Here is a 22,620-nt window from a genome sequence, read left to right on the forward strand (position 1 = left end):
AAAAAAAAAAAAAAATTCTTACAACAGGAGGATTACAAGAAAGAACAGAACAGAATGCACTTCTAGGTCACCAGAGCCAGCTTATAATACCACAACAGTGCTTTGTCAATTTGCTTCTTTTCCATAAAAATTATATTTTCTGCAAAATCAGTAAAATGTAAAACTTCAGTAACATTCACAATCTACAACAAAATTACTGGAAGAAGATGAGTCAGGGAAATCTTATAACTGCTCTTCCCTTCCCATGTCAAAGACTCCAAGTAGCTCAAGAAAAATCTACAATAAAAATACATACATAAAATAAAAGTGCTCACAAACACAAAAAGATAAGGTTACAAGCACCACAGCATCCACCAAACTGAGGACATTTCTTACTATCTGTTAATTGGGGATAGAAGTCAAGTGTCAGTACTTATTTTTTTAAAATAGATCATGTACATGTTAATAAACTGTGATTTTTAAACAATGCACTCACTTGAACACAAAATAAGACTGCCCTGAATACTGGAAGGGACGCTTGAGCTGAACCACTCCATGTGGAAAATACACAGTAAGTGCTATAAATGTTGACTGAATGCCTTCTAAGAATGCAGGTTATGAATGAAAATATAATTTACAAATGGTTCAAAGGGACTTTTTAAAAAACAGTCCTCCAGGGACTGGCTTCATATGAGTATTTATAAAACCAAAGAACTGTTAACAAATGTACACAGAAAATCATGCCCTGAGCTTACTTGTGGAAAACCAGGCACTGTGTGAGCTATCTTTCCAGGTGCGTTGCTGATTCATAAAGCTTGTTTAAAAACAGCGAAAGCCTCCAACTGCTGCACATTCTCCCTCATATATCTGTGAAGATGGGAGCAGTGGCAGTACCTGCAGGCCTAGCTACTTAGGAGGCCCATTCAACTCTGCTTTAGGCCAACTAAAACTGAGCATAAATACATACATACCCCTTACTTGCTGGTTTTGGAGAAATGTTTCAGTGTTTTAATACTTCCTTATAACATTAATTCCAACTTTTCACTAGAACCTGGAGACTGAGCCAGCTGTAACTGTGTTAGGGCTTTGGAACTTGACTGAAACATCATGAAATAAAACACACATGTCCAGCTGTTGAATGTTCAAAGACTGACCAGACGCAATAACCAATCATTCATTATGAAAAATAATTTCAATACTGTCATAATATAAAACAAATCCTTTAATTTTTCAAGTGTTTAAAAAAACAATTTTATACTTAAGCCAGCCTTGAAGATAAGCACAAAATTTACCAGTTTACATTTTTTTTTTTTTTTTAAAAAGAATGACAACAACTCAGGCACCCACTCTGTGCATAGCACTATTCTAGGTGCAATAAAAGGGAATCTTAACCTTAGAAATATGAGTTCACTTTCTGGAATGGTATTATCTCCTTTTCCAGAGAGTAAAAATAAATAAAATCACCATTGTTTACTACAGATCTGCCCCAAACCACTTCTGGTTCACAGAAAGGCTAATTTCTGCCAAATTAAAGATGTAATGAACTCAGTTCCTGCTTTCCCAAAAAATACGAAAGCAGAATTCCTTTTCACTGAAAAAAATAAACAGTTTTCCATGCAAGGGCAGTTTGCTTCTAGTAAGTATTAAAAAAAATTGCTTTTTTCCTCTAGCTTTTCTTTAAATTTTCTTCCTCTAATACTGCCTTTTCTTGTACAAGGCAAACCAGGTATCTTTTAATGCTGTTTTTCCTTTCCTAAGAAAAGCATTGCATTTTGAAGATAAACCATTTCCCAGAGTAGTGACAAAAAATAACGTTAAAAAAACTTTAAAGGTGAGTCACTTACATCACCTTGATGAAGTAAAAAAATAAAAAGCAGTTGGCACTAAGATAGCTAATTCCAAATATCTGTGTCTAAACAATTTTAAAAACTGTTTATTTATTTTGTAAGAATGTACCCCTAGTCCAAAGTAACTATGTTTTAAAAAATTTTGGCCAAAAAATTTACAAAAACCCTTTCAGTTCAACCTAATAAAAGTGATTATCTAGAAAATATGCCACATTATTAAGTCTGTCTTAAAAAGTTCAGATTCTAAAGCACTCCTAAGGCACGGCGTTCTGGAAGACGAATGTGCTTCTGTTGGCGTTGTGTTAGATAGGAAGCATCCATGACAGGCTTCAAGAGAGCCGCGACAGGCACCTTCCTCCTGATGCTGCGGGATTGGGAGAGAAGAGTCAGACGTAGGCCCCCAGGGCTGCGTGAAACTCTGTTAGGCACTGTACCAGCTGCTGAAACTTGGGCCTCTCCTCCGGATCTAAGGCCCAGCAACAGGCCATCACAGCAAATCTGCAGAGTGACAAAAATGAAAATTTGGACTAGTAAGGATACAGTATTCCTAAACTTTTGGTCAGTTTGATGCCAGTTATGCTGCCTGTCTAAAGGTGGGTATCGAGAGGATGATATATTAAAAACGGATTCATTTTACTATCTGTTGGCAGCTCTAGAAAGAAGCTAAAAGAAATTATTTGGATTACATGTGTGAATTTCAATTCTTCATGACAGCATATCAAAATATTTCAGCAAATACAGAGAGTTCATATAAAAACCTAAAATACAGTCAAAAAAGAACAACCTGTGTTTTCCTGTAGTTAAATTAAGAAAAAGAACTTGGAGGAAGAGAAAGTTTTATCTAAGTTGTATGAACCCTGGATCTAGAGTAAAATCAGTACAAAAGCTGCCACTTTGTCATGGTGCAGAAACTTCAGGGAGTTCTGGAACTGAGAACATACTCATCTGTACAATCAATCACCCTGAAGAGCCTCCTGTTTATCCCATCCTCATTACATGGCAAGATAAGCTACGTGATAGAAGCAGGAAACAGAAAGCAACTATTTTGCTTACTAGTCCAGATCATCTTCCCTGTATCAGCTGATACTAACTGGCAAGGCAAAATGACAATGAGAAAGGTTTTATAACTACTATGTCCTTTATAATTACTTTATAACTACAAAAGTCAGGTACTCACTCTGTATAGAATAACTGACATAGTATTCAATTTTCTTAGTACACCCTCTCAGACTAATTTATAGTGCTTAGATTATGCACTATAAAATAAAATGCAAGGCATTCTAATATCAAATGCATGAAAGAGTGAATGAATCTCCCTGACTTTGTGGTTCTTTATAAGAGTCTAATTTAAATCCAAAGAGTCATTATTCTTAAAAGGGAAGGCTCTATGTGAATATGGAAACCTGCTCTTTTTCCTTTATTCCAATATAGTAAATGGAATAAAACTCATGCCTTCAAGCTCAAAAAAAAACTCACAATTCATCAGGACAGTTGATTGGCTGGGCTATTCGGTAACCATCTTTCAGGTATGCGGCCATCTCGAAGGGGTCAATGTCCACGTAGGGCGTCTGGCCCAGAGTCATGAGTTCCCACAGGGTCACTCCAAAGGCCCACTAGGAAAGGAGCAGGAGCACAATGAGGGGACATTTAAAACAACGGTCAGGGGGCCAGTGCCCACAGCCAGCTACAGTACAAAAAAGAGCAGCTCAACTCATGCTTCGGAAAAGTGAAATGTTATTTACAAAAAGAAGTCTATCATACACAGTTAGTTTCCCTTGCTAAGATAAAAAAGAGTGCATCCAACATTAATATTATAAATTCTAAGTAATTAGATCCATTGGAAGTAATAGTTTACTGCTGATTACAAGTTATGTATTATGAATTATGTCTAAGATTCTTCTAATATGAGAATTTGTAACTGTAAATACTATAGCTAGTCTGCATGATTGAGAAGTGGAAAATGAACGGAATTTTAGTCTAATTAAAGGGAAGAGCATCCTAAGTGAAATATGCAAATGAGGGAAATATAAGAAGGCATGGATTTTTACTATAAAGTTTTAAATTAAAGGATTAAAATAACTTCCAACCTTGCTTGAGTAAGCGATCAGATTTATTTAAATTTAACATGTAAACTACAGAAAGGAACAGGAACAGTAAACAGTGCCAACAGTGTCCACTCATGGTCTGTTTGGAGCTCCCCATTTTGGCCACTTCCTGGCTGTACTCAGCTCCTGGAGAGCGTGCAGGGGGCAGGGGGACAGGCAACATGTCTACACAGAGCTGCTGCCACGTGGCTGGGAAGGACTCAGATCTGGTACATCCACTGATCTGCCGCCAAGTGTGAACCCTGAGGTCAGAACAACTGAACTTGGATGAGGAGGGGGATACCTGTGTACTGCAGTATCAGGTTTATGAGTACCTACAAGTTCGAGGCATTTTGCATTCTTCAATACATTTAATTTCCTCAACAAACCTGTGAGAATCATTGGTAGCTCAATTCTACAGGCGAGAAAACTGAGGCTCAGAGAAACAGCTTGCCCCAAAATACGTATTTTAATGAGTAAAAGAGAAAAACGTGAAAAAAAGAAAAGGAAAAAAGAAAAATACCAAACACGAGTCAAATACAAGTCTATTTATAAAATCTAAGCATGATGCATTAAATTTTAGGTTATTATTTTTCAATAGTAACAAAATCCCAAAATACTTTGTAAAATACACAGATTTTTAAAAAAGCCTTATAATAGTGAACAACAGCTGCATTTTCCCCCCAGAATCTATGCAAACAAGAAAACAATGAAATGACATATTTTAAAATATTTTAGGGCCAGGCACGGTGGCTCACACCTGTAATCCCAGCACTTTGGGAGGATCACCTGAGGTCAGGAGTTCGAGACCAGCCATGACCACCATGGAGAAACCCCATCTCTACTAAAAATACAAAATTATCTGGGCGTGGTGGCACATGCCTGTAATCCCCGCTACTCAGGAGGCTGAGGCAGAAGAATTGCTTAAACCCAGAAGGCGGAGGTTGTGGTGAGCCGAGATTGCACCACTGCGCTCCTGCCTGGGCAACAAAGTGAGACTCTGTCTCAAAGAAAGAAAAAGAAAAAATTTAAAACTGTCATAGAAAGTTCTATATAGAACCAAAATATACTTCAACAATGAAGATAAAATACAGTTTTTCAGACAAATAAAAGCAGAGAGACTATGTTTCCAGCAGACCTGTAAGATGTATGAAACCAGTTCTTCATGTGGAAAGAAAATATACCACATGGAAATCTGAGTCAATGCAAAGAATATAGAGTGCTGAAAATATATTAATAACAACTGAACATATTCTCTTATGTTAAGATTTCCTTGAGAGACTATTTAAAGGAAAAACAGCCAACAATATATTGTGGGGTTAATAATATACAGAGAAGTAAAAGGTATGCCCACAAACAGTTTGAAGACTGGAAGGGGATGAATGGAAACACTCTATTAAACATGAAATGATATAATATTTTTGGAAAATAGAAGGTTTACATTGTAAAGCCTAGAGTAGGTTTTTTAACCTCAGCACTACTGATATCGTGGGCTGGAGGATTCTTTGCTGTGAGTAGCTGTCCTGTGCGTTGTAGGATGTGTAGCATTCTCCCTGGGCTTAGCCATTAGATGACAGTAGCACATCCTCCAAGCTGTGACAACCCAAAATGCCTCCAGACATAGCCAAACGTCCCTTGGCACAGACAAATGCCCTTAACCAGAGCAAAATTGTCCCAGTTAAGAACCACTGTGTTAGACTGAACAACAAAAAATTGTAAATATCAGAAATAAAGGAGGGAACACCATCCTTTAGGACATCAAAAAATACTGTGAACAATCCAATTTTATGCCAATAAATTCAGTAACTTAAATGAAATAAACGAATTTCTTAAAATACAAATTACCAAAACACACAGGAATAAACAGAACATCTATATAGCCCTACACCTATTAAAGATACTGAATTCACAATTCAAAACTTTTCCACAAAGAAAACTCAACATTGGTGAATTCTATCAAACTTGAAAGAAAATACAAATCTGTATTAGTTTCCTAGGGCTACCATAACAACATACCACAAACGAGTAGCTTAAACAACAGAAATTTATTGTCCCACTGCTCTGATAGCTGTAAGTCCAAATCCATGTGTCAGCGGGGCTGTGCTTCCCTGGAAACCTGGAGGGGGAATCTTCCCTTGCCTATTCCCAGCTTCCTGTGGTTGCCGGCAGCCCCTGGTGTGCCTTGGTTTGCAGCTGCAGCCCTGCAGTCCCTGCCTCTATCTTCACATGACATTTTCTCCTCGTGTGTGTGTCTCTTGTCTTAGGGGGGATTAGAGCTCATCCTAATTTGAGTATGACCTCATCTTAATGTTATATCTGCAATGACCCCATTTCCAAATAAGGTCATGTTCTGAGGTACTAGGGATTAGGGCTGCAACCGATTTTTTTTTTTTTGGCGGAGAGGCAGGACACAATTCAACCCATTCATTACACACCCAATCCTACATAAACTTTCAGAACACAGAGGAAGGAGTATATCTCAATCACTTTGACGGCAGCATTACCCTAAATTGTGTATAGTTTCAAAATCTCCACAGAGTCTTGGAGGCTACTAAAATTTCCCTTACACCTACTGGGACATTCTATTCTGCTTAAAAATGGAAAAATGATTTCAAATTAATAAAAGTTAAAGGACGGTGCCTGCTCACATCTAGTTATTTGCCTATCTTTAAAACCTTACTCTATATGAAACTTTTTTCTGAGAAGTAACAAGATCTATATGAAATCTTAATACTGACAGTCATTAGTAAATGCAGTGCTTTGTTTTTAAAATCGTATCCAATTTCCATAGAGAAGGTAGTTCCCTGCACAGATGGAACAGAGCCCAAAGAAATGAAACTGGTCGGAAGGGTGCTCCCATCCCTTCCTTCTGAGATGAAATGATCCATTCAAACTAGATTTTGGAAGAAGAAACGATGGGAATTGGTGACAAGTGCATCTTGACCCTTTGTACACAGGGAATAACCCCATCCACTGACATTATAACACCTTCTGACTATAAGGGACTTTGATAGTAATGTTCGTGGTATTTGAGATCTGGAGTTGAATGTAAGTATCACAGCAGCAATATATATAAGCTTTTAAAAATTACTCCCTTCCCACTGTTTTGTTCACATTATTACTGCCTAACATTTACCTAAGGTTTTCATATTACAACTACAACACTAAAAGACGCCATCGAAAAGAACAGTTAAGCCAAAGGGAACAATGCCGTTTCGTTTCCTTAAAAACTAACAAAAGTGATTAATTACATGTTGGCAAACCAACCCTTAAAAAAATAATCAAGACAAAATGGCACAGAGATGATTTGTGGAAAACTTGCTCTAAAGTCTTCTGATAACTGAACCATTTAAAATTTAGACAGACTTATTCTATAATTTCCTTCTGTTTGACGTCGGTGGAAAGGGGGCAATAAGAAGGTCATGCTGTTCTTTCCAGAGTTTTATGAAAGGCCGTGGCTAAAGAACATTTAGAGAATTACAGTGTTATTCTATTCATCTTATTCCTCTCCCCAGAACATGTGTTATTTTATAGCTTCCATATATAAGATGTAAAATGGTTTTTCCACTAAAACATATATGAATATGACTTGTCAAAAACTATATAAGTAAAATTCCTTTTTTCTTTTAGTGCAGCATTAACTAAAGATGGGGCTACTGAGTTAAGACATTTCCAGTCATTACTTCAGGAACTTACAATGCAAGGCTCACTTCAGTGAACTATAAACTGAAAAGAAAATAATTCCATTCAATTGTAAATTATCTTATCTGACCACAGTGGAAGTATCATCAGGTGTTCCATGGCTAGGCCTTTCTGTTCATATTAGAAACCTTATATCTCTTTCTCATATGAAGACATGGCTGCAGATTACCGAAGTACAATTAAATAAATCTGGGTTAAGTGTTTTATTAGAAGGAGAAGAATTATCTGGGGTGCTTGCTAAAAAGTACAGTTCCCCAGTCCTATCTCAATAATTCTGAAGCCTGGATCACATTATTTAATTATTTATTTGTATTTTTAGCAGAAATCGGGTTTCACCATGTTGGCCAGGCTGGTCTCAAACTCCAGGTTTCAAGTGATCCACCCGCTGTGGCCTCCCAAAGTGCTGGAACTATAGGCATGAGCCACCATGACATCACTTTAAACAAAAGTCCTTGGCAGGTCTTAAGAATGGGCAAATTTAGCAAGTAGTCTTAGATATGTTAGCAGTAGTGATCAGACAGCGACGACAGTTTTCATTTATTTATTTTTTTTTTTTGAGACGGAGTCTCGCTCTGTCACCCAGGCTGGAGTGCGGTGGCCGGATCTCAGCTCACTGCAAGCTCCGCCTCCCGGGTTCACGCCATTCTCCTGCCTCAGCCTCCCGAGTAGCTGGGACTATAGGCGCCCGCCACCTCGCCCGGCTAGTTTTTTGTATTTTTTAGTAGAGACGGGGTTTCACCGTGTTAGCCAGGATGGTCTCGATCTCCTGACCTCGTGATCCGCCCGTCTCGGCCTCCCAAAGTGCTGGGATTACAGGCGTGAGCCACCGCGCCCGGCCTTCATTTATTTTTATTGTAGTACAGCTGACACACAAGAAACTGCACATAAAGTATTCAACTGGGTAAGTTCTGACACACATAAACACTCCTGAAACCACTGCCACAACCAAGGTAAGGAGCATAGCTATCACCTCCGAAAGATTCTGTTTTGATCCTTTCCCTTCATCCCTCCCTACCACCAGCACTACCATCCCCAAGTACCCACTAATCTGCTTTCTGTCACTATATAGTTGGCATTTTCTAGAATTATATAAATAGAATTATTCAAGCTGTATACTGTTTTCCTAGCTTCTTTTACTCAGAAAAATCATTCTGAGATTCATCCATGATGCAGCATGTACCAACAGTTCATTCCTTTTTATTTAGTAGTATAGCTCATTATAGGAATACTGCAGTTTACCAATTTGCCTGTTGATAAGCATTTGAATTATGTTCAGACTTAGCTATTAAAAATAAGGCTGCTATGAACATCTGTGTACAGTGTTGGTAAGAACACGTTTTCATCTCTCTAAGAGCAAAATGACTGAATATGGTACATATATATCAATTTTAAGAAATTGCTAAACTGTTTTCCAAAGTGACTATCCCATTTTACATTCCTGCCAGCAGTGTAAAAGAGCTCTTGTTCTTTCATATCCTTGTCAATATTTGGTATGGTCAGACTTTTCAATTTTAGCCAAACCAACAGTATCTCACTGTGGTTTAATTTTGCATTTCCCTAATGAATGACTAATAATGCTGATACTATCTTTCAAACTTGGAGAGACTATCTTAATATTGAGTTTTCTGACCAAGGCAAAAACGGTGTACCTCTCCTATTGTGTATGTATTCTTTAATTTCTCTCAGCAATGTATTGTGCAGCTCTTTCACATTTTTTGTCAGATTTATTCTTGAAAACTTCACATTTTTGATGTTCTTATAAACTTTCTTAAAACTTTAATTTCTTATTTTTCATTAAGTGTTTAAAAATACAATTTATTTTCGTACATTGATCTTGCAATCTTTCTAAACTCACTTATTAATTTTAGTAGCGTTTTTGTATATCATACTGAATGTTCTACATAAATGATCATACTATTCTGCAAATAGTTACTTTTTTCTATCCACTCTTTTCTTCCCTTAGTGCACTGGCTATAACCTCAAGGACAGTGCTGAGTAACAGAAATGATAATAGTGGGCAACCTTGTCTTGTTCCTGATATTAAATAAAAAGAATTCAGCCTTTCACCACTAAATATGTTAGCTATAGGTTTTTCTGTAGATGCCCTTTACCAGGTCTAGAGCAGATGTCCAGAGGGACATGCCTCCTCTTAGATGCCTCTTCAGGTCTGGTGTGTCCCAAGTGCCAAAAAAGGATCTCAGTGCCTCTGGGGTGGGACCCTGGCAAAGAGCCACTGAGGTGCCTTCCCACCTAGCTGAGAGATGATGTTCCCACCCCAAGAGGCCTGAAAAGCAGAGTACTAAGCCAAAGAGAATTATTCTTGAGTCCTAAGGTTTAATATTGTTTGTTCGGTTAGGTTTTCAACTTATTTTATTTTATTTTATTTTATTTTGAGACGGAGTCTCGCTCTGTCGCCCAGGCTGGAGTGCAGTGGCGCTATCTCGGCTCACTGCAAGCTCCGCCTCCCGGGTTTACGCCATTCTCCTCCCTCAGCCTCCCGAGTAGCTGGGACTACAGGCGCCCGCCACCTCGCCCGGCTAATTTTTTTGTATTTTTAGTAGAGACGGGGTTTCATTGTGTTAGCCAGGATGGTCTGGATCTCCTGACCTCGTGATCCGCCCGTCTCGGCCTCCCAAAGTGCTGGGATTACAGGCTTGAGCCACCGCGCCCGGCCTCAACTTATTTTAGATGCATTCATCCTTTCTTCTTTCCTATTTCTTCCCTTTGGAATGAGTACGTCTACCCACTACTTGTCCCACCACTGTATTTTTGGAGCACATAACTTGTTTGCTTTTATAGTTCAGAGCTAGAGAAGAATTTGCCTCAGCATAAACTGTACCTTGAGGTTCATCCATACCGGATTTAGATGATATTTAAATGACACTTTGGACTTAAGACGTTAGAGCTGATGCTAGAATAAGTTAAGACTTTTAGGGCTGTTGGGATGGAATGAATGTATTTTGCATGTGAGAATGACATACATTTTGGAAGGCCAGTGGCAGAACGTGGTGGACTGAATGTCTGTGTCCCTGCCACCATTCATATGCTGAAACCTTAACCCCCAAGTAACGGTATTAGGAGTTGGGGCCTTTGGGAGATGGTCAGGTCATGAGAGTGCAGCCCTCATAAATGGGATTGGTACTCTTATAAATAAGAGACCACCAGAGAGCTCCCTCACTGTTTATGCCACATGAGGACCCAAAGAGAGGATAGACATTTACGAACCAGGAAAGAGGCTCTCAACAGACACTGACCCTGCTGGCACCTTAATTTTGGACTTTCCTAGACTCTAGAATTATGAGAATTCAGTGCTTGTTATTTAAGTTATCCAGTCTACGGCAGTCTACGGCAGTTTGGTATAGTGGCCCCAATACACTAAGACACCAACTCAACTTCAAACATCAGCGATCTTTAAGCAGAGTGTTACACATGATTGAAAAGTGACTACTTCTGCTATGAACCTGCCCTACGATCTGTGATTAGGAAAGACAGAGGAGCCAACACTGGATGCTAACCAGGCCATTACACGCATCTGTTATTTATGGCACTTTTTGCCACTGCATCAGATGCACGGAGCCAACACTGGATGCTAACCAGGCCATTACACGCATCTGTTATTTATGGCACTTTTTGCCACTGCATCAGATGCACAGACATTACTCCATCAGAACACTGGGGCTATCTGAAGGGAATATTAAACAGAATAAGAACAAGTCTCTTTAAAGGAATGTAAAGAGTTGTTTACAAGATTTTATCGGTAAATTATCCTGAGGGAGAGCCAACGACAGAAAACATACCTAGGTCAACTATTTGATCACAGGACAGCAAGTGCTCACCTCTGAAAATACAGCAACTCTTCCTAAAGTAAATCCATTTATTCCTCATTCTAAGGAAATATTAGGATGAATAAAACAATACCATTAAATAAAACTAAACAATATCTTAACATTAATATTAAATTTAAAATTTTTATTTCTTCAAGTCTGAAATAATCCTTGCACCTCTAGATTTTTCCTGTCTTTAATATTTATTCCTCTTAATGTGAACTTAATACTTAAATAATTGTTCCAAGATTATTGTATATAAAATCAGCAACTATAAAGGAAACAAATATTAGGAATCTATGCCTTACTCTAAAATTAATAATGAATAAAGTTTTCTATACTTTAAAAAACAATAAGCATCCTCCATAACTCTAGCTTTCTCTTTGATACCACAGTAGTTCAGCAGACTACTCTTCATGGGTATATTATAAATGTCAGACTCTCCCGCTCAGGTCTGCTCAGGATACAACAAGCACTGGGCTTCCTCCACAGCACTGGGCAAATAGGAAGTTAAAGAGTCATATGTAGCAATGTGCTGCAGATGCAGTCTCTGGATAACTTCAGATTTCCCTTTATTTTCTAGGTAATCATTAACATTCACAAAATAAATAATGTAAAGGCACAAGCAACACATTTTGATGTGTCCTATCCTCTAAAAACTGTTCAAATACCTTTAAAAGGATCTCTTCATTGCCATAAACCATGCTGACAATATTTGGCATGGAAGTTATTTCCTTGACTTGTTTTTCTTAAGAACATGCTTCTTAAACACAATGTAATACTATAACGACAAGAAAACCAATAAGAAAGAAATTCATAACTGCGGACTCCTGATTACATTTAGTAATCTCCTAATAGAAAGTAGTTCTTAAGAGCAGAATTACGTTAGCTACTATAGTTAGCTAAATAATTCAAAGAACATGTAAATCAAGAGCTCTATTTTCAAAAAAAGGAAAAGAAAGTCACATAAAAAAATTTATGGAGGTATCCACATCTGATGAAAACACAATAAAAACAATATCCAGAAATTCTTAAGAATGCCTACAATGATATCATATCTTAGAATAATATTAGACATTTATAACTAGTCAAATCTTGATGTGCATAGTTCTTAAGCTCAATAGTTAAAAGTTGATGTTAACATAAGAATCTGGACATACTGAAATATTGAATCCTTTCAGTAGAAATTCTGAAAATACAACCTAGAGATGCAATGTATTATTTTTATGATGGAAAACATTAATGTATTTCTAAATAAATTATGTAGAATTTTTAATTATAAAGAAATGCAAAAATATTAAGGATGTCTTAAAGGACAGAGAAAATGTTCCCTCCAAGGCAGCAGTATCATTTGTTGGGTGCTACATTTACATCTAAAAATATGTATTTCACATGTGTATAGACTCTGGTGGAAGTGTCCAAAAATAGAATATTAAATGTAACTTTTAAGCCCCCAACTTCACCCATAAAGAAAAAGTGGTAACAGAACATAATGACTGTATGTATTTCCAACCCAAATGTTAAAAAGCAACCTTCAACATGTGCACTTTAAAATATTTAAGAATTAAAAAAAATTCAATCCCAAAAAACTAAAAGGCAGGATTTTTACATGAACAGTCACATCATAGTCATGGAAAACAGAAGGGTGTACCTAGTCCTTTCAATTCCAATTATCTAAAGCAAAGGCAATACACACATATGTGTGTGTAGGATTGTATATACACACACATATATATATGGAAACAAATTTATAATAATCTAAAAAAGAAAAATGTGAGCATTTTCTAGGAGTTAATCACGTTAAATGCAAATCAAAGGATATTTTAACATCACATGCTAAGTATAGCTCAGAAAATTTGGGTCACACAGCTATTTCAAGTAAGTTTATGCCAAAACACACTGAAAGTAGTTATGATGTTAAAGTAATTCTCCTGTTGAGGTGCCTCTTGCAGAGGCAGCTAGCGTGAGGCTGGGGAATCGCTAAGCTACGTGTCATGCCCTGTGCTGCCCAGACTCGTGAACAATTGAGTCAGGGTGGCTAAAATCTACTCCAGAAAACCAAAAGGCAAGATGTTTGCTTATGCCTTCTTTGTGCAGGCATGCAGAGAACCTAAGAAGAAAAACCCAGATATCCCTGTCAATTTTGCAAAATTGACCAAAAAGTGCACTGAGAAGTGGAAGACAGTGTCTGGGAAAGAGAAGTCTAAATCTGATGAAATGGCAAAAGCGGATTAAATATGCTATGATTCAGAAATGAAGGATTATGGACCATCTAAGGGAGGCAAAACAAAAAAATAAAAAACAAAAAGGACCTCAATGTCCCCAAAAGGTCACTGTCCAGATTCTTCCTGTTCTGTACAGAATTCCGCCCCAAGAATTCAGACCCTGGCATCTCTATTGGAGATGTGGCAAAAAAGCTAGGTGAGAGGTAGAGTAATTTAAGTGACACTGAAAAGCAGCTTTGCATCACAAAGGCAACAAAGCTGAAGGAGAAGTATGAGAAGGATGTTGCTAACTGCAAGTCTAAAGGAAAGTTTGATGGCACAAAGGGTCCTGCTAAAGTTGTCTGGACAAAGGTGGAAGAGAAAGGCAAAGATGACGAGGAGGAAGAGGCAGAGGAGGAGGATAATGAATAAAAAACTTTATCTGTAATAACTAACTAACTAAATAACTAAAGTAACTCTCTTGTGAAGCTGATCACCATTAAGTTAATGGTGATATTTTAAAATAAAGCTGCCACATGAACAAGCAACTATTTGGTATAATTGCATTCTGATGATGGCAGATTCTTACATAAAATATGTGAACTCCTGCAAAATGTCATAACCATAAAAATAACTATTTCTGATATAATTTGAAATGTTCTGCTTAACCAAACCATGCCATGTATCTTCAACATGAACTTTGCCAGTTAATATCCAGCTGAAGAGACTCAACACTCTAGGAGCATCTTGCTTGGAGATTTATTATTAGCTATACCCTCATTTGTTGAAAGTATATTATCTAACTTAATTTTCACTCTGTAGGTCCTGCAAAATATTTGATCATAAATATTACCAAAAAAACTCCTATCATCACTTAATTATACGATGGTATACCTACACATATATACATTAAATTAAGTAATACAGGCTGGGTGCAGTGGCTCACAACTGTAATCTCAGTGCTTTGAGAGGTCAAGGCAGGAGGATCGCTTGAGCCTAGGGGTACAAGATCTGCCTAGGCAACACAGCAAGCCTCCATCTCCACAAAAAATAAAAGAATTAGCCAGGTGTGGTGGCACACACTGGTAGTCCTAGCTACTCAGGAGGCTGAGGCAGGAAGATCACTTGAGCCCAGGAGTACAAGGCTACACTGAGCTATGACTGCACCACTGCTCTCTCACCTGGGCAACAGAGTGAGACCCTGTATCTAAGGAAAAAAAAAGTAATATATATTTTGGGGGCCTCCACTGTGCAAGCAAATAGCACTATTCATCATCTTGCATACCCCTTTGAAATACAAGCTATCAATGCTCCTTTTTCTAAGAGAATAATAAAAAAAATTTCCAACCTCTTCAAATTACACGAAATACTTAGAGATTATCATCTAAGAATTATCTTCCATTTTCTGCCCATCGAACTAGTTTTGGTTCACCACCACAACTGCCATCTCATTTCAGCAGTGGCAACTATACTATATTTCAATAAATAACAAAAATTTTAAATCAACCACTGGAAATAAAAAAATTAACATCCCAAAGAGACAAGTGAATCCACCTTTTAAATCAACTATGGAATAAAATTTTCAATGTAAACACTAAGAAAAGTTTCTTTTACTTTTCTACATTTAAAAATGTTTAGATGTGAGCTTTCACTAAAGGAGTAAATTTGAGAACCACGCTACTCTAATTCAACTGACATTATGTTTTAAAATTACATTCTACAACCAAAGCCAAACTGATTCCTCCTGCCTGCCCCCCTTCCCACTCCATGAAAATAGCTTTGCTTAATGTAGAGCTGGTAAACAGTTCCAGATACAATTCAAAATTTCTGAATAAAGATTTGGCAACTCTAAAACCAAAAACCTTATCAAAGGGTAGAACTAGTCCTTCCTGTCATTTAGTACAGCAGCTGTGCATTGGTCCAAAATCAAACTCAGCTTTCCTTTCATATGTCATTTGAAAAAAATCAAAATCAAAACCAAAAATGTAACCCTTCTCTCCCTAAAAAAAAGCCCAGGTTCTCATTAGATAGCCATTAAAAGTATCTATGCTGCTCTGCATATTTCTACTGCTTTACTTGGTATGTTTAACTTCTAGACATTCATGCTAGAGAGACATTTTTTCTTTATCATCAAAGCTCTGGAAAAACAGACCAGGATTAGTACCCCACTGCTCTACAAGCTGAACCCTGGGATTCAGTGTCCAAGAGTCTGGTTTTATTTTCCTCATCCTGGCCCACCATGCCCCATGCCTCTCTGGTTAGGAGAGGCCGTGGACAACATGAAACAGGTTGTCATTCAGTGTTAGCTTCTGAGACTGCTCTGTGAAGCAGATCACATCCCTTCTCATAATCATTCATATTTACTTTGTTCATCTCACAAGTGTCAGATAAACTGTTTGAGAATAGTTTATCTTGAGTTAAAACAAAGTATTTTGAAGATACATAAAGACCTTGTTAACAAAATTAGCTGGGCATGGTGGTGCACGCCTACAGTCCCAGTTACTCAGGAGGCTGAGGCAGGGGAATCGCTTGAACCGAGGAGGTGGAGGTTGCAGTGAGCCGCAATCGCGCCACTGCACTCCAGTCTGGTGACAGAGTGAGACTCCGTCTCAAAAAAAAAAAAGTTTAAAATTTGTGTAAGTAAATTGCATTTACATTAAGTGAACACATTTTATCAAAATACTTCTTATGTAAATGGAGCAATATATCTGTATTAGTCCCTTCTCACACTGCTATGAAGAAATACCCAAGACTGGGTAATTTATAAAGGAAAGAGGTTTAATTGACTTATTTCTGCATTGCTGGGGAGGCCTCAGGAAATTTACAATCGTGACGGAAGGAAAAGGAGAAGCAGGTACCTTCCTCACAGGGTGGCAGGATGGAGTGAGTGCAAGCAGGGGAAATGTCTGATGCTTATAAAACCATCAGATCTCGTGAGACTCTAACAGCATGGGGGAACCCGCCCCCACCATGATCCAATGATCTCCACCCTTGGTCCCACCCTTGATATGTGGGGATTATGGGAATTACAATTCAAGATGAGATTTTGGGTGGGGACATAGCCAAACCATATCAATATCAAATAAAACATAGTTTCCAGAAAGGAGAAAAAAAATTTACTTAGTAGTTAGAGTTAATGAAAGGATTTTTCCCCTTTCTCAAATTATTCTTATTTTAAGGATTTTTAATCAGAAAATCTGGGTCTGGGTCACAGCTTCTCTCCATAAGTCGTTCAGTAAAGAAATCTTAGATCATTTCAATTATTGACTCCAGTGAACTGAATGGTAGCCCCAAAGATATGTCCATGTCCTAATCCCCAAAACTTGTAATTACCTTATATGACAAAATGTGATTAAGGACCTTGAGAGGAAAAGTTTATTCTGGATTATGTAGGTGGGTTCTAAATCATATGCAGAGAGAGTCTGAAAGACATATGTGAAGGAGAAGATGGTATGAACTTGGAACAGAGAGATGGAACCACAAGCCAAAGAATGCCAACAGCTACCAGGAGCTGAAAGAAAGGACTGCTTCTCCACTAGAGGCTCTGGAGGGAGCCCAGCCCTGACTACACCTTGATTTCAGACATTTGGCCTCAGAAGTGAACCATGAGAGACTATACTTCTATTATTTAAAGCCAACAAGGTTGTAGTAATTTGTTACAGCAGCCATAGAAAACTCATACACCGAGGAAATGAGTATATACCAATTAATATAATTAATTAGCATACAGTAATACACGATTTAAAGATTAATCCTTAAAACATACAGACTTTGAAGCAAAAGAGTATCCCTAAATTATAAAATATAAAGACACAAAATACAATGATACAGTAAGCCCAATTCTTACAGTTGAAGCTTAGAAGCAAATTATTCTATAGGACTTTACATGTAACACAAACTGATTATCACTGAGTGAACATAGGTGGGACCCTATAAGCAGAAGTTTTACCTAATCCCTAAATATTCTGCAACAATAATAAAGTCTAACAGGCAAGAGATAGGAAAATAAATTATGCTTAGTCTTCCAAATAAGACTAAGAAATCAAGTGACAGAAATATTAAATGGCTCTAAAATATCCACAAGTGAACGTGGCTTCTGAAACTATGCATCACTAAGTACAAAGGACCCAACTATGGTCTGGCTAAGTGGGCAAAACCACCCAGAAACTTGACAAAAGGACGAGGATGACGTGGGGAATTACAAATTTTACGGGCCATAACACTTAGAAGAGGTCATCTGAAAAAAAGAAAACACCTTTATGATCTGGAAACGATTTGGTCTGTCTCTTAAATAAGAAAAAAAAAAAAATAATGAAATTACTGTAACCTCTCTGAGTCTCAAAATCCTCACCTTTAAAACTGGGATACCACAGCCTCCCTCCTAGTGTTAATAGTGCTCCTGTCGCCGGGCATGGTGGCTCACATCTGTAATCCCAGCACTTTGGGAGGCGGAGGTAGGTGGATCAACTGAAGTCAGGAGTTCAAGACCAGCCTGGCCAACATGGTGAAACCCTGTCTCTACTAAAAATACAAAATCAGCCAGGCATGGTGGCACATGCCTGTAATCCCAGCTACTTGGGAGGCTGAGGCCGGAGAATCGCTTGAACCTGGGAGGCAGAGGATGCAGTGTGCTGGGATGGCGCCACTGCACTCCAGCCTGGGCAAGAAGAGTAGAACTCCGTCTTAAAAAAAAAAAAAATTGGTGCTTCTGTCAGAGCAGTACTGTGAGGATGAAATGAGATTACACACAGTGCTGGCCTATGGTCTGGGTCACAGCTCCTCTCCATAAACTGGCTGATTGGCAGCTAATTACACTTGCTTTCTGGATAAAAATTTCCAGGAACAGCTAGCAGATTTTTTAAAAACCCAAAAGACAAAAACAGTAAAACATTTAGAAACAGAAAGCTATTTCTCTATTCTTTTGCTATCTGGTGGTCTCAGCACTTACCACATCACTAGCGCTAGAGAACTCGTTATTAACCAGACTTTCAAGAGCCATCCAACGAACTGGCCTGTTTTCATTGTCCCCCAGACAGTGATAGTCCATGGGGAACAAGTCTCTGGAGAGGGCATTGTCTGTGATCTTAACTTGAAGTGTGTCATCAATGCTGAAAAGTAAAGACATGAACATCAAATGCAATCAAGAGTATTAAAAAGTAGGGATTACCACCACCCTTAAATACAACACAAGTCCCACTGTGACTTGCAGAGAACCCCAAATCCAGGAAGCACTCTATATCAAGTGACAGCGTAAAGCTCATGGCACCTACACACAGTTCCTAGCAGCCAGGTCTTTGTGGATGACTTCCCTTCTGGCCAGGTAGCTCATTCCACAGGCAATCTGAATAGCCATGTGTACCAGGTCTTGTTGAGAAATTGCCTGTGGTAACAAAAAATGACATGGTTTGCAAATAGCACACAAATATGATGGCACTTTCTTACTTTATTTCATTCCACAATCCTACACCATCCAAATATACTGCTTTAAACCTACACACTGAATTTTTAAAAGCTATTTCTTGACCAAGAATATGTTCCCATATATCCCTGTACTTATATCAACTATAGTCCTTATTATTCTATAATCTACCATTTACTCTCTGTCTCCTTTCATCTGTTAGATGTGTCTCCCCAATATCCAGCACACAGAGCAGCTGCTCAATACATCTGCTCAGTGAATGCTGAGTTCTCAAGGTAATATTTCAAATGTTTATAATTCAGTAATCTTTTTTTCTCCCAAAACAGTAGTTTTTATTAGGAGATTCTCTCCTCAGAATTATTTTCAAATTAACCAAAGTCTAAGCCTGGTGCAGTGGCTCATGCCTATAATCCCAGCACTTTGGGAGGCTGAGGTGGGAGGATTACTTGAGCCCAGGAGTTTGAGACCAACCTGGACAACATACTGAGGCCCTGTCTCTACACAAATTTTTTTTTTTTTTTAATTAGCCAGGTATGGTGGCATGTTCCTGTGGTCCCAGCTACTCAGGAGGCTGAGGTGGGAGGATTGCTTAAATATGGGATGTTGAGGCTGCAGTGAACTGTGATCACACCACTGCCCTCCACCCTTAGTGACTGAGATCCTGTCTAACGAAACAAAAAACAAAAAAACCCAAAGTACAAGCCCCTAGCTTTTTCTGCTGACGTGCTCCTCTAGGTGGATGACAGTACTTGGGGTGGAGGAATAAAATCCTTCCCCAGGTAATGCAGATGAGCCACAGGCTCTAACCACTTGTTGAGAATCCCAGCTTTAGTCTTGTCAATTTATAAAGCATATCATACATATTAAGCCAAATACTCAATGCAGCCTTTGAACCCATTTTCTCCTGGCAACTATAATAACTATACTACTATAAATCCTAAAGCAACTTAATTGGACTACAAGATATAGCAGACAGCAAAAAACCCACTAGGCTTTACTACCACTACCATCATAATATGCATGGTATCTGACCTTTGCTTCACAGTTATAAACACAAGCAGGGAAGAGAAACACTCTTAGATGACTGCCAACTTACAGCCAAGCATATTTACAATACATCCAATTACCTCCCACAATCTAGACCTCCGGTCATCACCAGGCTTTGGTATATATAGTATGAACCAAATGGCTCTAGAAAGTCTGTTTCCATTCCTAAGAGGAAGATCTAGGACAAGTACCCTCAGTTATCAGGAAAACACCTGAGATGGCATTACAAAGGGTTTGAGTTGATTATGAATAAGTACACAAGGAAAATATAAGGAAAACTTCAGCATCAGCACAGTGTAAGCCTCAAGGCGGGAACATAAGCCAACATTTTCCTTTAAACCAACAGGTTATAAATATCTTGGGGTTCATTTGAGGTTCTTTTTTGCAGGCCTTTAAACAGTTTATATTCAAGAACGTTAATATCTACTTTCAAAGACATTATCAGAAACTTCTGGTAAATAATTGGTATTTGGGCAAATTTTTCTCACCTGTGGATTATTGGCCTCTACTAACTTGCACTGCCGTAAAAACAATTTAAGATTCCCCCAATTCATGTAAGGCAATATCACCATGGGCTTTTCTCCTTCTTCTATACACACATGAGTAATAGGAAGAAGATTTCTATAAAATAATAAAAAATTGGGAGAAAGACAAAGGAATCCAAAATGTTAGGGGCTTACTTCTAATAAAAATAATCTAAAACAAAACAAAATCCCCAAAATACTTAAAAACATGATTACCATTAAAAATGTAAAACTATAAGTGCTCTGTATTTTAAACCAGACTTAAGTGTTCCCCATATATGTGCACATATCGCCATATATGCACATTCTTGGTAGGGCGAAGTCATAAACTCAAAGTTGCTTCCCGTGGGCCGGATTCTCTGAAGGCACACTCTAACCACACCGTATCTTTACTCCAAAGGGCAATTCATCAGAGACATCTAAAAACTGACTTGCCCAAGAGTGTATTATGATAATAAAATCCCATTTACTCCATATCACACATGAAAAAGAAAAAAAAAAAAGGCCCAATCCAGACTGTGGTCAAGAATATGATCATCAAAAAGGTCTCTAAAAGGCTGAAACTGCCACAAAAGCCAAAAAGTCCTTAGCTGGTCACACTGGATTTAGAATCAGATTTTTGAATCCTAGATTTACCAGTTACTATCTGAGTGACCATCTGTCTCTTGGCTTTGGTTTCCATTCTTATAACATAGGGACCCCACCAACCATAAAAGGTTGCTGTGATGTGCAAAATAAAACCAAGCATGTAGTGCACAATCCTGTTCCTATTTTAATTTCTATGGCACACATACGTACATTTCATCCTATTGTCTAATAATACCTCCTCCACTGACATCTGGAAATAACTGCTAATTTTTCCCAAGGTTATATAACTTTTTACATAATTATATCATTTTCCCCACTAAGCTAAAAATTGCTAGAAGACAAAAACTAAGGTAAACTCAATTTTTACACCCAACACTTTGTATTCTATGCTATATAAAACAAACATTTAATAACAAATAACAGTAACAAATAGCCTTAAAACATTCCTACTCCTTAACTTAGCAAATTCTGCTTCTAAGGATGTTTAATAAGGAAATACATCAAACATAAAACTAGTTAATGAACAAGGACAGTTAATGTGATATTAGTAAAAAGTAGCAAACAGCTTGAATGTTCAAAAGTAATGAAAGAATAACAGGATAATATGTCACAATTGGTCACGATATGAGAATATGAGTAAAAGCTTATCTTATAAGAAAGATACAAAATTCACATTTGCAAGATAATTATAAAAATGGAAAAAAATAATAATAAAGGTCTGCATAGAAATATGCAAAGAGTTGAGTTGCTTTAAGTTGTGAGACTATAAATAATTTCAGCCTTGTTTTCTGCATTTCCTAAAAATTATCTTAATTGAGCATGTATCACTTTTTAAACCCCAGTTATAAAACCGTGGCACAATCACCAATGCACAAGTGGCAAAGCTGTGTGCTCCCCTCATATTTGTAGAAGTTGCTAACATGGAAAGCACTGACCCTGAGGAGGTGGGAAAATGAGGACTTAGAGATCAGTAAACCTGTAACAGGCAATCTCTCTATAACCACTTGAGTGGCAGCGATTAGGAGTTCCAGTTTATATGCAAGGAAATCCACGCTGGGAGAGAAAGTTTAGGTAACCTCCCAAGGACAAAGAGCAAGTACACGGAGGAAAAAATACAATCTTCATCTGATTCAATAATCTTTGCATTCCCCCGGACCACTAGACTTTCTCTCCAGAGGAGCAAGGGAGATCACATGGGAGATTACAGAGCCCCTTTCCACCAACTCCCACGAACACCAAAATGACTACGGGTTTACACTCAGGATTAACTTGGGCATACCATGATTTCAGGGTAAACACTGTTGCCCAATCTATTTAACCCACCAAAGATTACTTCTGTTTCTTTCTTTGTGACTGAAATTCATTTAGCAGAGTTAAAGCATTTTATCCATTAGATTTGCTG

General features: G+C 37.9%; 1 protein-coding gene and 1 pseudogene across 2 annotated transcripts in view; one reads left to right on the forward strand and one right to left on the reverse strand.

The window, feature by feature from the left end:
* Positions 1–1,183: 1,183 nt before the first annotated feature.
* The window catches only part of RYK (receptor like tyrosine kinase), a 91,322-nt gene continuing 69,885 nt past the window's right edge, over positions 1,184–22,620 (reverse strand). For both annotated transcript variants that reach the window (XM_015132118.3, XM_077991481.1), the window contains exons 11-15: positions 20,595–20,727; positions 18,911–19,020; positions 18,589–18,748; positions 3,303–3,439; positions 1,184–2,324 (exon numbers count right to left, since the gene is read on the reverse strand). In XM_015132118.3, the coding sequence (XP_014987604.2) occupies positions 2,213–2,324; positions 3,303–3,439; positions 18,589–18,748; positions 18,911–19,020; positions 20,595–20,727 (652 nt within the window). In that variant the 3' untranslated portion in view covers positions 1,184–2,212. The remainder of the gene's footprint in view (positions 2,325–3,302; positions 3,440–18,588; positions 18,749–18,910; positions 19,021–20,594; positions 20,728–22,620) is intronic.
* Positions 4,093–14,072, forward strand: LOC106997098 (high mobility group protein B3 pseudogene; annotated as a pseudogene).

The sequence above is a fragment of the Macaca mulatta genome, chromosome 2, assembly GCF_049350105.2.
Source record: "Macaca mulatta isolate MMU2019108-1 chromosome 2, T2T-MMU8v2.0, whole genome shotgun sequence".
In the NCBI taxonomy this organism is placed as follows: Eukaryota; Metazoa; Chordata; class Mammalia; order Primates; family Cercopithecidae; genus Macaca; species Macaca mulatta.